The sequence below is a fragment of the Drosophila subobscura genome, chromosome A, assembly GCF_008121235.1.
Source record: "Drosophila subobscura isolate 14011-0131.10 chromosome A, UCBerk_Dsub_1.0, whole genome shotgun sequence".
NCBI classification, from domain to species: Eukaryota; Metazoa; Arthropoda; class Insecta; order Diptera; family Drosophilidae; genus Drosophila; species Drosophila subobscura.
In genome coordinates this window covers 8,977,529-8,994,572 of record NC_048530.1, presented here as the reverse complement: position 1 = coordinate 8,994,572, position 17,044 = coordinate 8,977,529, and the positions used below count along the sequence as shown (strand labels likewise).

The 17,044-nt window shown below is 38.0% G+C and overlaps 2 protein-coding genes across 9 annotated transcripts; one reads left to right on the top strand and one right to left on the bottom strand.

The window, feature by feature from the left end:
• Positions 1–2,404: 2,404 nt before the first annotated feature.
• LOC117893273 (rho GTPase-activating protein 26) lies at positions 2,405–9,366 on the top strand. Of its 6 annotated transcripts, XM_034799865.1 has the most exons (14): positions 2,406–2,750; positions 4,569–4,726; positions 4,784–4,957; positions 5,050–5,265; positions 5,479–5,550; positions 5,619–5,670; positions 5,937–6,250; positions 6,322–6,652; positions 6,710–6,815; positions 7,481–8,534; positions 8,598–8,800; positions 8,872–8,951; positions 9,011–9,055; positions 9,127–9,366. In XM_034799865.1, exons 1-14 carry the CDS (start codon positions 2,573–2,575, stop codon positions 9,195–9,197), a joined length of 3,054 nt encoding a protein of 1,017 aa, XP_034655756.1. In that variant the 5' UTR covers positions 2,406–2,572; the 3' UTR covers positions 9,198–9,366. The 6 variants fall into 6 exon arrangements, with proteins under 6 accessions (XP_034655765.1, XP_034655756.1, XP_034655739.1 ...); XM_034799848.1 differs by having other exon boundaries at positions 2,407–2,750; positions 5,964–6,250; positions 7,481–8,800; XM_034799874.1 differs by lacking the exon at positions 5,050–5,265 and having other exon boundaries at positions 2,405–2,750; positions 7,481–8,800.
• Positions 9,367–11,015: 1,649 nt separating this feature from the next.
• Positions 11,016–16,842, bottom strand: LOC117893316 (ras GTPase-activating protein 1). Of its 3 annotated transcripts, none has more exons than XM_034799915.1 (9): positions 16,664–16,842; positions 15,689–15,904; positions 15,236–15,349; positions 15,075–15,147; positions 14,122–14,531; positions 13,181–14,030; positions 11,950–12,856; positions 11,435–11,585; positions 11,016–11,373 (listed from the first exon to the last, which is right to left on the bottom strand). In XM_034799915.1, the coding sequence occupies exons 2-9, from the start codon at positions 15,888–15,890 to the stop codon at positions 11,225–11,227; spliced, it is 2,856 nt and encodes a 951-aa protein (XP_034655806.1). In that variant the 5' UTR covers positions 15,891–15,904; positions 16,664–16,842; the 3' UTR covers positions 11,016–11,224. The 3 variants fall into 3 exon arrangements, 2 of the variants coding, with proteins under 2 accessions (XP_034655806.1, XP_034655798.1); XM_034799907.1 differs by having other exon boundaries at positions 15,689–15,908; positions 16,664–16,841; XR_004648804.1 differs by lacking the exons at positions 11,950–12,856; positions 16,664–16,842 and having other exon boundaries at positions 11,289–11,373; positions 15,689–15,908.
• Between the last annotated feature and the right edge of the window lie 202 nt (positions 16,843–17,044).

Sequence of the window (17,044 nt, the reverse complement as noted above, 5' to 3'; positions counted from 1 at the left end):
TTTCTTTATAATCGTGCGTAATAAAAATGGAAAAAGCACCCGAGCTATGTGCCGAAGTTTCGCCAGTGTATTTACTTAATGACAAATAACTATACAATAAATCAAAATAATAAATATAAGTGCACATATGTATGTATATGTGCACGGTTCGTGTGTTTGTGGACCTTTGTGACTAGCCTAGCGCACGAGATACCAAATACCATTTACAGTAAATACAAATGCAAAAAAAAATACTTTTGTACGTATGTATGTATGTATACACATGTCTGTATATAGCGTAGAAGCTTGTTTTCTGTCCAACGGGCATACATGCGTACATACATATGTATGGAGTATCCCCATACGAATCCCCAGATATAAATGTTTCCATCTGATTGGTTTTAAACATCTTACAAACATGGCTATCCATAGTTGAATTCTCGTCGAACACAAAAAATTCGACGAGCAAATGCGCCTACGGATACCCACATTAAGCCGAACACCGTTTTGTGTAGTAGTAGTGACCCGTTGTTAGATAAATATGCTTGTATACAGTGTGTATTCAACAAGTTTCTGCTAAAATTTCTGGTGCTACAAAATATTAAAAAAACATATGTACATTCCGTATGATATGTGTTCATACATGTGTATGTGCTTATATGTGTTCCTAAGTGCAGTGCGTTTAATTTTAAGTGGTCAACATTTTTAAAATTATAGGAAAATTTACACAAGTATACATGAAGCGAAGTCAAAGCAATACACCTTCGATGTGTTAATGCATTGAATTAACACTAAAAGTGATTAAAAGCAAAACATGCTCCCAGTGAACGAAATACATTTAAATATGCTCATATGTATGTTTGTACATATATGTATTCATAGGTACATGCATAGGAATGTACCTGTATATCGACAATAGAAATGTGCGAGTGTGCGAGACGCATCTCCGCATTGGGTGCACTGCTGCCTTGTACTTAAAGTTTTCCTAGTTGAACTTTTCATGTTTGTATTTTGTTTATGTGGCCATGTGTCTTCTACATACATATGTATGTATGTATGTATGTGCAGCCAATGTGTAGTACAACTCTTTAGAGAGAAAAGAAATTTGTTCAAATTTCGAATTAATTTAATTGTATACTGTTGAAAATGTAGTTTTATAAACAGTCTTTTGTATATGTATGTATGCAAGAAGTATGTTAAAGTATGTATGTACATATGTACATAAGAGTTCAGAAAGAAATACATACCTCTGTATGCATTTATGAACATTCATACATTCCGATGTAAATTTTAGAGCTAGGGCAACTATTTGTTTTCGATAATTTTATATAAACTCAACCCAACTCAGTTTATCCTTCAATCTATTGCTAATGTATCCGCCTAGGTTCTCATGACCTCAATCTGTAATTTACACAAATGTTCATCTTCAGAGACGCTCGACAATGAAGGTTTATCCGAAGTGAAGATAACTCCTAGTAAGAACATTTTGTTAATAATATATGTATATTTAATGCAGAGATTCCTTTTTCTAGCAACATCCTGTCATTGACTGTAGATTACGATTCAAGTCTGGAGTTGTATCTTCCAATGAATTTCCTTCTGTTGATACCTTGGCTATGTTCCAATAAATACGAGCGAATTCTCTACTTAAATTCTTCTCGATCTACATAAGTGATCATGCAAGCCTCCCTAAGACCTCATCATACCAAACAATTTTCCAAGACGTTCTAGTTTAAGCGGTAGGTGATGATAAACTTAAGTTTATATTTTTGTGGAAGGTCATTATTGTTAATTACACTGATTTCAGTAAGGCGTTCGACTTTGTGAACGACACTCACTTCTTGCACAAAAGCTTGTCCTAGGGCTATCGCCTAATCTTTTGAGATGGATTTCTAGTTACCTTTCCTATAGGTTCCAAAGAGTATTGTTCAAAAACGCGCTCTCTTCACCTGCTATGGTTACTTCTGCAGTACCACAGGATAGCCATATAGGCCCCCTACTTTTTACACTCTATTAATGACCTGCCTTCTGTATCAACAAACTCTCAAGTATTTATGTATTCGGATCATGTTAAGCTGAGTGTACAGTATAAGGAAATTTCATTTCACTCACGCTTGCAATCAGATTTTAATAACTTTCAGTCATTGTGCTGTGCAAATATGTTACACCTTATGCACAGGCCCTCTTTTTCGTTGTACTTTACTTGATTTTTGTCAAGTGTTTTGGGAGAAATGCATATGGGTCCCTCTGCTCCATTGCAATGAAGATGAGAAAGACTACTCTAATACCAAAAGATAAGGCATCCATAAATAATAATAATGCGTCAGGTATATTCAGAAATAAGAGGCAGCGTCTGAAATTATAGAGGTATTAATATATACTACAAATTGGTCAGCAACAATTTAAAATCAATGGCAAAATAATAGCATAAGAAAAAAAATAAAAATATAGTGGAAAACAACTATTCTTAAAAAAATGTGCACATGCGAAAAGAGCAGCAAATTATTCAACGGTATCAACAAATAATAAATAGTGAAAATCTCTAGCATCTAAAACTAGAGCGAAAATATACTAAATACGAAAACCACCGAAAATGGGTGGAGGAAAAGATATACGTCGTGGCTTGGAGCCTTTGGAATTTGAAGAATGCATTGTCGATAGTCCAGAGTTTCGAGATAATTTGAATAAACATGAAAAGGAGCTGGATCATACTAGTCATCAGATAAAGCGAATTATAAAAGAGGTCAAAGACCTTATGAGTGCAGCAAAAGGTGAGTAAAAGGAAACTCATATATGTATATAAATTTCTACCAATTAATGCAACCACACCATAAATATACTCAGCAAATATAATGTACACATGCTGATGCACTAGCCGAAGGCCTCTCTATGTAGTAGAGTATTCCAATAATCTTGTATATTTTTTACACTTGAACCTAAACTTATGATATTTTACTGCACTCCAAGAGTTCAGGTATATATGTACATATTAGTTTTGAAGATACGAGAGAACCATAAATGAAGTATCGTAGATAGTGACCTTATTTGCAAGGTTGCCTAATCAGAACTTTGAATCATTATTATAGCCAGAACAAAAATGTGTGTTGCAGTGGCCAATTTAGTCGTTTCATGCGCTTCTCATACTCTCTCTCTCACACAATTTTCCTCGTGCAGTTTACGCCCTGTGACGGAAGAGATCGATTTAGAATGGCATGTTGGTGTGAGCAGAGTGAAAGAGAGGGCCTTTACGTATTATTACGCTAAAATATATTGTAGAAGTTATATAAAGTAAAAGGTCACATACATATGTATGTATGTATGTCCATACTGACTGAGTGAGTACCAGGTATAAAAGAAGAGTTATAGGCTTTTGACCCGGCTCAACGTTCCCAACGTTCGTTATTTCATATGCTGTAGGTTGTATTACCTTCGTTGCCCCCAGTGCTTGGGTCAAATTTTTAGCTGCATCAATTAGCTTTTCAGAATACCCATGTTCTTTAAAACCAGATGTAAGATACTTAAGTTCAGCTACTTCTGAAAAGAGCATTCAAAAAAAAATTTTTTTAATTCTTTAATAAAAAGTTCTGCCATAGTCCTGCCCAATTCTTTCATTACAATCGTCGGCTACACACTCCCAAATAGATAACGAGAAGGGACGTGTGAGACGCTTCTTACGCGTCACATCTTTTATACCCGACACTCAGTACTACATCTGCACCTTAGCGGTTGTTTGTCAAATTTTACATTTTTTCTTCATCTGTCATCTATGTTCAATGTACATCAACTACACTACTCACGCCAACACGCTCCTTTAGCTCGCCACCCTACCCTAGAGCAACACACTGCAGAGTCAGGGCAGAGACGCGGCCGAGGCAGAGGCAGAGAGAATGTGTAAAAAAAAAATATAAGCTGCGGGACGGGAGCATATTGTGAGCATACAGCAGTCTGGAGCCAAAATTTGGTGGCTCTAGCCCTTATAGTCTCTGAGAACTAGCCGACAAACAAGACGGACGGACGGACGGACAGACAGACATGGCTCAGTCGACTCGGCTATTGATGCTGATCAAGAATATATATACTTTATGGGGTCGGAAACGTTGCCTTCTGTGCGTTACATACAACCGTTATTCGCACAAATACAATATACCCTATTTACTCTTCGAGTATCGGGTATCAAAATCTTTGGCTTCCCCATTATTGAGCAAGTAGGTTAAAAAGAGCCGCAATGTAACTGAAACATGATTTTGAGTCGGCAAATTAACAGGCAAAATAATTCCACTGCATGACTTCCGCGTGTTTGTGTGAGTAGTGTTGTAAATGCAGATGACAGATTCAGAAGAAATTTCCAATAATTAATATAAACACCTGTAGAAACTGTTTAAAATATATTACTTAATATCGTAAATACTTGCAGTACTTTCTACACGAATAAAACAGTTAGCAATTTTACATTTTACATGACTTCGGCGTGTTGGTGTGTGTAGTGTTGTAGATGCAGATGACAGATTCAGAAAGAATTTAAAATAATTAAAATAAACACCTGTAGAAACTTTTTATTACATATTACTTTATTTCGTAAATACTTGCAGTACTTTCTACGCGAATGAAACAGTTAGCAATTTTGCTAAACGACTTCAACTTTGAATGCATTGGCACCGCACAAACGGATGATGAGAATGTCATTTGCGAAAGCCTTAAGCGTTTTGGTGCAATTATTGGTAACATTGAAGATGAGCGCGAGAAAATGGTAAGTGTGCAGAACTTTTAAAAATGTAAATCTAAGACTCCAATTATCTTTATACAGCTTACTTTAGCTGATAAGCATATTATCGAGTCGCTGGAGGACTTCAGAAAAAAACAAATCGGTGGCGTAAAGGAAAACAAGAAGAAGTTCGACAAGAAAACAGAAAAGTTTTGTCAATCACAGGAACGTTTTCTTAACATGTCCACTAAAAAGCCCGAAAACACAATACAGGAGGTAAGTAATATTACATATTACATTACTGACTGAATTGCATAAACTGAATCAACATTGCGAATATATTCTATTTAATTACTTTTCATGTATAGGCCGATGCCAGTTTGGGCATGCATGAGCGCGAATATATCCAGGAGTCCTTAAGCTATGTCCTGCGTATACAAGAAGTGCAGGAAAGAATTAAATTTGAGTTCGTTGAAATATTGCTTGCCTTTATTTCCGGCTGGTTGGTTTTTTATCACACAGCCCACGAACAAGCTGAAGATCATCGCGATTATCTGCAAGATTTAAGACACAAAGTGCAGAAGGTAAGAGGACATAGTCAATAATTTAGTGTTGTTTATTATTATTATTAATTAGACTCTTTGTTGGTTTTGAACACTTAATTGTTAGTTAAGCTTCAACACTTTTACCTTACCAGTATTTATTAATCTGACTTTAAATTCTTAAATACCACGATTTACTCTGTCTGTAAGGCTGTAAGGCATGAATTAATTTATTTTTTTCCTTTTCGGTTTCAGACGCGCGAAAATTTTGAAGAAGCTCGTGAAAAAGTGACTGAGCTCAAAACCAAGTACATGGAAAAGCGCACGGTAAAGCAATGATATTATTACGACAATTCAACTGAAATTTCATTGAAAAAACATTTTTGTATTTACAGAAACCTGAGGAGATCTTCACCAAACGTGGCTATCTGTTTTTAATGGAAAAAAGTAAGTAAATTATTCTCAATGCCTAACCCGTGTTGAGCGCTGTCTTTTTTCGTGCACCAATTCTTGCAGCGAGGCAACTAAAGCCACAGTAAAGGCATGCTTTTATTGCAGGGTGCATGGTAAAAATGTTTCTTATAGTTTTATACTTTTTGCACATCTAAATAATTGGCTATTCTGGCAGTTGAATTTGTAACAATCATACCAGCTTCACACCAAAAAATAAAACACATACCTGAACTGATTATTTCATTGCAAACGAATCTTAGGTTCCCTTCTGAAAATCTCTATTTTAGAGCCATTTAAAGCAGCATGGACAAAATACTATTGCACATTTAAAAAGCAGAAGCGAGAGTTTACCATGTTGCAGTTTAATCAGATGAATCACAACTTTACAAAGCCTGAAGCACGAGAGGATGAGAAGCTGACATTGTTCTCTTGCCAGCGACGAGCTTCCGAATTCGAGAAGCGATTTTGCTTTGATTTGACGTTTAAGGAGAAACCAGGCATCGTGTACACATTTCAAGCGTTGAGCGAGAAAGACTACCGCTCCTGGCTAAGTGCAATGGATGGCACGGAGCCGGTAAGTTGAAGCTTATAAAAGTATGCATATAACTAATACAACCCACAACCGTATTTATTTATCCTGTAAAGACATTTATGGCACCTGGTAAGATAAAAGCTAACGAAGCATATCAACTAGATGAAACCGGCTTCATATTTGTTCGCCGATGCATTAATGTTCTGGAAAGTCGTGGCCTTGAGGACGAAGGTATTTATCGTAAGAGTGGCGTGGGTACCAAAATTAGCAAGCTGCTGGCCCTGGGTATGAGCCGAAAAGATACAGAGGATGTTTTTATCGAAGAAAAATATCGGGAGCTAATGGAAAGCAATACAATTGCTAGCGCTCTGAAAATGTATCTTAGGAATCTGAGTGAACCGCTGATGACTTATCACTATCATACTCATTTCATTGAAGCCGCCAGTAAGCACTGAATTGCCTAAGCCCCTCGTGTATGGTAATATCTTTTTCGATCTTTAGAACAAGAAGGCCTCCACCAACGCATAAACGAAGTCCATAAACTAGTCTACAAGTTACCACAGCCCAATTTTGAGATGCTTGACATGGTAATTAAGCATTTGACCGAGTAAGTATCTACTAAATAAAATGTCTAATGAAACCAATAAGTCAGAATCTATCAGTGATGTATTTATATCCATCAGGGTTATCCATTTCTTTTGTGTTTCGAATCTTCAACCAAAACGCTCCGTTTTCATTTTTAGGTGCCTAAGTCTTCGCACATTTTTCGCACATCTATTTGTTTTTATATGATTAAGAGAGGATTGATCCTCCCTGTGCTCGCCGGTGGTAGCAGTCACGCTTTCCGCCGACGCGTCTTTCGTTCGCTTTGTATTTGGCTGGAAGGTCCAACCTCGGTTCATATTTTTCGCATCGTGCAGTGTGTGTTTCTGGCGGAGAAGAGCGAGCTAAAAGGGCGAGCTCTGTAGATGCAGAAAATAATGTAAAATGTAAAAAATATGGTCGGTTATAAAAGTAGTGACCCTGTTTAGGGAGCGACTCACACATTCCTCCTCGTTTTCAATCTTCATTCCTACTTTGATTAAAGAAATTAAATTTCATAAAAAAACTCATGAGTCTATTCCGTTGGGCAGCAGTGTTTACCCAATATTCTGCTTTGTTGAGTTATAAGAAAGATGCATGCTATTCTAAAATATATTAATGTTATTCTGATGGATATGACATAACATAGATGTATGATACAAATAAAATAAAAATGTGAATACTTTTCAGGGTTTCGCGAAAGTACGACAAGAATAAAATGTCTGTCTTTAACCTTGGAGTAGTATTTGGACCAACATTGTTACGTCCGCTTGAAGAGACTGTTGCTGCCATACTGGACATTAAGTTCAACAATATTGTTATTAACATACTTATCGATAACTACGAGCGGATCTTCAGGAATGACCCAAGTAGTGATGTGATTGTGCCTACGTCTACATCCAGTAGCATACATCATGGTAGCAACAGTCCACCAATGCGTATGCCTCGCGCTTCCCAAGCATGCAAGGCACTTTCTACAGGTGGCGCGGGTAGCACCACCGGACGGAGTCCAATATACAGCCCACAGCAAAAAATCTATCATCTTGTTAACAAAGCGAATTGCGAGGAACCAATTAACTCAACCAGTTTACAAAATATTCCAAATGGGATCAACTTTCCCCCCGGACCATCCAGTGCCAATAGCAGTACACCTACAGGGGGATCGATCGGAACTGCTGGCTCCGACGGTGGAGGCTGCTCGGTGGCCCCTCTACATGCTTCAAATGGAGTTCGTCCGTCAACATTAGGCAGCATTAAAAACCTACACACATTAACACTAGCCGAAATAAGTTCACGTCGGCTGACCGGCAGCTCGACAGGTGCCACCAACGAAGGTGCGTCATTGCAGACGCATCATGCGGCACTCACAAACAGTATCAGTAATTTACGACATCCAGATTACGTATTGTCAACGGTCACTCCGGTAACGCAATCAGTATCTAATAGCCACATCTATACGAACATTTCTGGTGCTGGTGCCACCACCAGCAACCTTTTGAGTATGAAAAATGCATCTCCGCCTTCTGCAATGCGAAAGGAGCGTTTATTGGCTACCGGGGGAGGCAATACTGTCAGTGGACCGCAACAACACCCACCTGTGCAACTCAGCCATTTTGGTTACGGTCATAGTAAACACTATTCTCCATTGATGGCCGCTTCCACGTCCAGCTCCAATGAGAGCATGTGCGACTCACTTTCTTCAAATAATGGAATGGGCACCGCGATCGTATCGAACACCAACAGCGTGAGCATAGGACATCATTTAAACACAAGGAACTCAAACGAATATACGCCTTTTACGTCGCAGACTTCATTGATGCCTGCAATACTGGGATCCACTAGTGACAGCATCGTTATGGCGACCGCGGCACCACCCAATCTAGGGGGCAACTTAATGGGTAACATGGGCGGCGGTGGAACAACCAATGAAAGCTTTGACTATCCGCCAACTAAAATGCATCGTAATCGTGACATTAACCAAATAAAACGGGACCTGTCTACAGGAGCGGCGTAAGCATAGACAGCCGACTTAAGCTTACTAATTCTTAAACTATTAATATTTTTGTTTGTAATATTTTTAGACGCGTACGCACACTATATGCATGCATGGGAGAAAGCGAAGGGGAATTATCCTTTGAGCCCAATCAAATAATAACTAATGGTAAGGGCCAGTATTGTCATAAAGAACCAATGTGTTTTGACGTAAATTTCGTTTTGCAGTGCGGTTCTCCCATGAGCCTGGATGGTTGCAGGGCACACTGAACGGGAAGACAGGACTCATTCCGGAGAACTATGTGGAACATTTGAAGCCATACAATTAAATCATGTGATTTTAGCGATCCTTTTGCTTTCTGTGTATGTCTGTAAGCAGCGTTTAGATTATATTGATTTCCGCATCTGCCGATGATAAAGTAGATGGATAAAATCCAACAACAAAAATATCTTGCTTGTACACACATTTGTTGCATCTACATTTTTTAACTATCAGCATAGATTTATTGACTTATTGCTTTACGCTTCCATTTGTTGCTTAATTATAATAATAAATTTAAAAAAATGTATGTCTATAAATATAAAAAGTAAAATTAACGCCTTACAAAATATTACAACTACGAAAACGAAAAAGGGTAAAATGTCCGACCAGATAATGTTAACCACAAAACTATTTATTAAATCCAGATGTACTTGTATATTCGAAATTTGTAAAAATAGTATAAATTCACTGTGGAATGAATTTATCAACATATCAAATACATACCAAAAAATATATAACGCCAATACGCATTTTTACCCTGCATTACTCGTGTACTATACCCACCAGAATATAAACAAATTTATTCAAAATAAAGAACACGTTAAACTACGCGTATAAGCATTCCATACATACATATACCGAATTAAAATGTTTATTGTAATATATATATATTGTAATATTGTAATATACCATGAAAACAAATAATATACTAAATCAAAATATATTTTTGTTAACATGTTGCCAAAAATAAGTCAAAAAAAAGAGGGGAGTTTATTTAACAATTTTATATGATTTACTTATGAATCTAGAATAAAATACAAATAGGTTGTTTTTTAAATGAGCTATTGGCTTTCATTTATCAGCATGTCCGAGATTACAAAAATATGCTCAGTGTCCGCAAATTTTCAATTTGCAACAGCTATAGTCATTTAATAAATGCAACCATATAGTATGAGTATTACTATGAGTCACTGAAATTTAAAAAATCCTTATCTAGTTAAATTGCCATAGTTGCCCTGTTGCCATAGATGCATATGCTCTCAGGCCCCAGCCAGGCGTACTGAAGACAATCATGCTTAGCAGGTCAAAGTAGTCGATATTTTCCACTACAAAATCATGGAGGAAGATCAGAGCTATGGTCATTCGAGGAAGGAGAGAATCACGAGATGACGACTGCACTAATAAGATGGCAATGGCAATGGATAAAATTGTGGAAGGGATTGAGTGCAAGATAAGTGTAGGTTCTATGGAGGCGGCTGCCTGGATCTCTAGAAAATCGTACCACTTACGACGGTTTCGGCACATTATGGTGCGGCTTGGGCTCTGCCCTTTTATGCATCGTGAGGAGCGATGTCAGCGAAATGATAGCTATAACAGCTTAGATTGGTCACACTGTAACTGTACGCGCTATACTCTCCAGCATGGAAGTTGCACTCGCAGCTCTCATTGGAGGATCCGTGCAGTACAGCTGGTGCAACTCCAGCAATACACAGAACGTGCATGCGATCCTGAGTGCAAAATCGGTGTGTTGACTCTACTCCTCGCACACCATACTGGGGCAGCATACCGAATCTGGAAAGAAACGGCGCTGGTGATGAGTTTCTTTCTGCTGTCTTTGGTCCAGCAAGAACGGCTGCAAGCGTCTCCAAACGCTTCAAGGACGTTGCAGTTCTGGGATAAATTTTAGCTTGGCTGCAGACAATCCTCTACATTTTATTCCACTGCAGATAAAACAATTTTCACCTATTCAGTTTTGTATTTTATTGATCGCTTTTATTCTTCTTCTACATACGGCAGCGGTTTTTGCTACTTTCTTTGCCATTTGCAATTTCTTTAAGCACTTATACATACATATGTTTACTTATTATTTGTTGCCATCTGTTGAATATTTATGGATGATGAAATGGATTCATTCAATATGCGGCATATGTAAGTTTATGTATATAGTATATATATATAGAGAGATAATGGTATATTTAGTTTTTTGTATTAAATCCACTGCATAATTTAGCACACACATATTTCAAGATCTATAAACATAAGTATTTTAAATTTAAACTGTGACAAAAATATTTCTTATATTTAATTACAGTTTTACAATAAGTGTACTCAGAACTGAGCGCTTTATTGCAACGGCAGTTGCCACGGTTATGCTAGTTTTGATCTGATTCAATCGAGGTTTAGCTGATCATCTCGCGATATTTCAGCTTGTGCTTGGTCAACATATCCGTTACAGTGACGAGCTTCTTGATCGACAGTATGTTCGATAGCTCCTGCAGTTCTGGCAAATAAGATACACAGATATGATGCAATGTAGCTAGTTCACGTCCTGTAAGTGTGCATACAATACATAAATAAATATGATATAAGCGGTTTTCAATTGAGTTTACCGGTGTCTTGTGCATTATGATTAACACTCTGTTCGACGAACATTCCCAACGGTGCATTCGTTTCTGAGCCCAGAGAAAGCTGATCCAAGAAAACAATCATCCGTTCCTTGTTTTTTAGTATAAACGGATTTACAACCTCCATGTATTGTTCCTTAAGAATCAAAGAGATTGAAGAAAAATAAATGTATAACCTTGAACAGTAATTCGATGTCTGGTTAGTTGTGAGTTTAACATAGAAGTGACCCATTTAAAGAAATTGCAAATAGTCGTTTGCTTTCAATACCATTCAAAATATTTTTTATGAGATCTGGAGCTTACGTCCGTAATTTTTTCCTCTACTGGATTTTTAAAATAATTATAATATGGAGAAAATTATAAAACATAAGAAAAGTTATAAAAACATCAATAACAAATCTTGGCGCCTGAAACTCCATTTGGTTTTCAATTGGGTTTTATCAAAAAGTCATGTAAGTGCAGAGCACCCACCCATCAATTCTGCAATCTTGTACACATACCTTACCACCAAATTCAATCAAATTTGCCAAGTTTTGCAAGCACTTTGCGACCATTATGAGAGAACGAGTTGCTGCGGTTTGCGGTGTTTCACTAACGAGTCCAAATTGTCGCGGATTCAGCAATGCAGGGCACAGTAGGCGGAGAAAAATAAAGCCAGAGACGACGCGCGTGCGCACCAGTCGCTCTGTTGGCCACTTAGCCATTACAGCCTTCTGCAGACAGTTGCAGATATAGCGAACATTGCGAGGACATGCGTCTGGCGATGTAAATATCGATTGCGTAACAAGATCGAGGATTTGCAAGAGAAATTCAGCATTCGTACAAGCGTCATCATTGACGTCCATCTTTGTCGGATTCAGCTCCGCGGACTGCTTACTTTCCAAAATTTTCTGTACCGTTTCGCTTACTGCGGATTGCAGAAACCCGCTGCATTCTGTTCTCATGTATAGGTCCATCAACGTGGTGGCTAGAGAGGCACCACGGAAAAGCGTTGTCGTCTCGTTCTCGCGTGCCACCTCCGCCTGACATAGGGTGCGGATCAGCTCTGTTTCACGCTTCTCGTGCCGAAACACTCGTAGTAGAGACGTGGCCAATGGAACTCGATCATTGTGACAGAGTTCAGCTAGCGCCTTTACTGCATATAACTCTGGCTCAATAAGCAATTGCTGCAGTGGACTGTACTCCTCGCATGGCATTATAAGATCATCCAGATACCGCATGCGGAGCCGTAATGAGCCCCACTCACCCATGGGCGTCATGCCAGTAAGCTGATACCAGCCTTCTGTCTCTTGACCGTTCTTGAGGGCAGACAGATCGATAGTCATCTCCGCCACTTCCGAATCCTTGCCGCGTTTGCCGCGCGATACCAACGTTATTGTTAGGGAAACAACATCCGGAGGCACATCACTGAAAATGTATAGAAAGTGTACGAATATATATGATAATGGAATTTCATTTTTCATAGACAAAGAAATCATAATCAGCAGTGCTTTTGCAGTGAAATTTTGAAAAATTCAATTGAATTGCCATTCGTTTTGAAAACCGCATTATTGAATTGAGGAACAGATATATGTAACCCATCGTAGTTGTTTGTTGATTTAAGTGAAATACACTTTGAAGAATGATAAAATAAATTAGGCTTCCCAAAAATAAATTTCCCTCTTTTATTAATTTAAACTTAACATATTAAAAAAAAAATTTTTATAATTGAATACATTTTTTGAGACTCACTCAAGCACGAATTCCTCTTCCCAAACTGGTTCAGGAGCAATCTTGACACGAGTTTTGCCCACTTTCACCTGATTAAGTGAGATACTACAATATGGGTGAGGCACCAGCTTGAATGGAAGGCGATGTGCCTCCAGCACGTGAAGATTGAGACAACGCAGTTCGCGGAGACGTGACACCTTCTTCTGAGCGCGACTGAGCTGGGAGTCGCATTGCGCCTTGAGAGCGTTTATCCATTCTACATAGCTCTCCTGACTGGGAGCGCATAGATACGTTACCGTGGCCAGACAGGGTAAGGCCCTCTCCACAATTTGAAAGCAATAGGGGCGTTCCCAGAGTGAGTCATGGCACTGATAGAGGTACGCGCACGACAGATCAATGAGGCCTTTGGGTTTGGTTTTCTTGGGATTGTCATAGAAACAAAGCTGAGTCTCACATCCGTCGTTGATCAAAGCGAAGTATAGCTGTTTCCACTTGGTCGATTTGTCAGATTTCTTGTTCAAATGACCATGATGCTTGATACCTTTGATTTTTTTGAGGCCTATTTGGTCGCGACACTCGCGCAATGTCGCATAGATCTTCTCTGCAGCTTTTTCCACGACATATTGTTGATTAAACTCGGTCTGTGCACCATTTACAACGGGATGGTTAAGCGAGTGGCCCTCTACAATTTGCTCCTTGCGATATCGATTAATCACCGCGTCGAGGCATTCAAATGTGCGCCCGCCCATTAAATATCGCACTCCTTTTTTCTCAATGCGAAACCGTTGAATCTGGTTGTTAATGTGGAAAAAAAGGGAGTAGTCCCCTGGCGAATTGTCGCTGGGTCGAACCAAAAAACTTCCGGGACCAGCTAAATAGTCAAATACAAAAGATTTTACGAGTTAATGCATTATACAACATTTGTTTCATTCAGTTGTCTGAAGATTAAAATTGATAAATACCCTTGACTAACACGTCGACAGCTTCATTCTTTGTACAATTTGGATGAAACCACGGAAATACAGTGTTCGGATCGATAGATACATCCAAATCATCAACCAGCTCTCGAAAAATCATGCCTTGCTCTCCGGTACGATGAGCTGTAACCCACAACCAGCCATCGCCCATATCGTTGTGAACAAAGAAAATGTCGCCTTTTTGGAAGCTCAGCTCATCGGTCTCGGGCATTTTCGTATACGGTAGGATCGCCACTACACGCTTCTTATCGTTGACTGGCTCCGGCGGTGCTACTGGTATGACCAACCGTTCGCGCTTCAGCAAATCGCTGCATGACGTGTAATATCCAACAAGATCACTCAGTGAAATGAACTGTCGCCCGCCAATGTAAAAGTCTCCGCATACAGCTGTGATCCTAAAGATAATGCAGGTTATGTATTATTTATAAAAATGCAGTGATACGTTAATTTAATTGGACTTTACTATAACATTTTAACAAAGAATTCCGACATTTGGCATCTCGTACATTTTTGTCACTGCCTGAACAAAGATATTTTTGTGCTTATATAGTGCTTATATCCTCCCTGTTTCTGCAATGTGAGACATGAAGTCAGCAGTTATCCCATCCGGATTCTTTTATAAAATTTGCTATCAGTAATAAAACCGCTTTCTACTTAGGATTAAGAGGTTTTCCGGACAGAAAAAGAACTGGTGTTCCAACGTTTCCTTCTCTTATTACCAAATTTCAAAAATTCTTAAACAAAAAAGTTTTGCCCTGGAAAAGCTTCTTGAGGACCTCGGTAGATCCTCTTTTTTATTGAAGGTATACAAAACTGGAGCTATACTGGACAAGCTAGATGTTGTTGAAAATTGTTTGTATTACAGGTTGAGTTTTATGTTCATAATGAAAACTTATATTATATTAACCCCCAGGGAAACAAACTAAAATTCGACTTACCGAAAATGGTTTATGCCGGTCCGTCCATAATAACTAAGAACGTACGAGCCAGGCTTACGGTCACTTTCACGCACTGTCCAAGACATATTAATCATTTAAAATAAGGAATATGTATGACAAACTGTATTGCGTTTCTATCCGAGATTGCCCATTTTACGCACCCAAATAGCTTCCTAATTTGCTGCTTCCACGTAGACGGGACTCTGCCGAATATCGATCTAGCCGCCCATGATACCATTCGCTTTCCGGAGGCGCAATGATCGCCGGACGTTCCCCTGAAAATAAATAGGTTTATTTTATAAAACTGGAAACAAGGTATCTCCGAGTTCTGAAACTTTTAAACTGTATATTTTAAATATACATATACTATACTATATACTATATTTTACCATACATAATTTTAAGACGTGAAGTGACATTAATTCTTTACAAAAAACAGCTACGAATTATTTAAATTGTTCAAAGAATGACAGAGGTATAACTTTTTATTTACTCAACGAACCAAACAAACTTATGTTTTTTATGTTGTTATTTTAAATGTTATTTTACTTAAAATATATCATATGAAGCTTACCAGTTATAGCTATTTAATAGTAACTACTGTTTAAACTTACCATTAATCAAATGGGCCCCCTCAAACTCATCCTGATCCAACTCCTGGGCCAAATCAGTCAAATCCATACCCCCGCCAGCCACCATGACACCCAAACTTCCAAGTGCAGCTATGTTACAGTCATCAGAGCAAGCAGTTGGAGATCCGAGTTGTTCTTTCTGAATAACCACATCCACATTATTCATACGCATAAGATCTGCCATGTTGAGTCTAATTTCTGGCTAAAAACGATATGGCAGTCTTTTATTTTGTTTTCGTTGCAGTCAAGTTCTTATTGTAATTAATTAAATTTAAGTAAAACATAAAATAAAAAGATTGGATAGATCAGCATAGTATTAATGTCGAGCCTCAAATTATATTGACCGTAAGGTGACTCAAAGGGGGCCCAGCGAATAAGCAGGAATCCCAAAGAAGCTGAACATACTCGAACGAGACCTCGACACTTTCTTGTTTCCCTAACAATTGAACTATATATAAAATGGAAATTATCTCATCATAATTGGTAAATTGGTTGAGAACTTTAAAAAAATGTTGAAACTATTCAGATGAGCGGCATTGTATGTACATACATATGTACATATGCATGTCTAATGCTGGAATAAAACAGCTGATTGTAGAAGGATCGTTAAATTGATCATGAATGCAGACTTATTTAAAAGGTAAACACCGAAATCAGTCAAATATTATTGAAATAAAACTCATAATATTACAAGAAGCGACAGCTTCTGAGTAGCCATTTAAAAATAAAACACAGTCAGGGTTTCAAATAAAAGTTATGGACAATGTAAATGTGTGTATGTAATTACAGTCTCAGTCTGGATGCAGACTGCCATTCATCTAACGAGGTTTACGTATGTACATATGTACATACGCAAATGTCAAAATAAAAAGAATGCAAAAATAAGTCTGTACGCATTTAATATGAGACACAAAAGCTAGTCGGCTTAGTATACTACATAGAATGTTATACACTTACAATTTACACACATATGTATTTTGCATAGGATTAAGCATGAGAGCATATGTGTTTATTTCACACACAAAAAACACTCACAAACTCTAATAAAGAAACGGTACCAATTAATGGCATATTTTTATTCTTTTTGTCAAGTTAATCATTTAATTTTTAGAACTGCATGACCACTCCACTGTCCTGTGCAGTGTGACCGCGGAATTATCGATCAAATAAACCGACAGACCCTCGAAAATATACCCCTGCATTTTCAAAATATACTGTAAATATACCGTGAATCTTTAATATTTTCCTAGATTTTTATTATCTATTTGATATTACCAGCTAGTTAGGAGTCTCATTCAATTCTCCGCAGGATTGGGTGATTTTTTGATTTATCTTTCC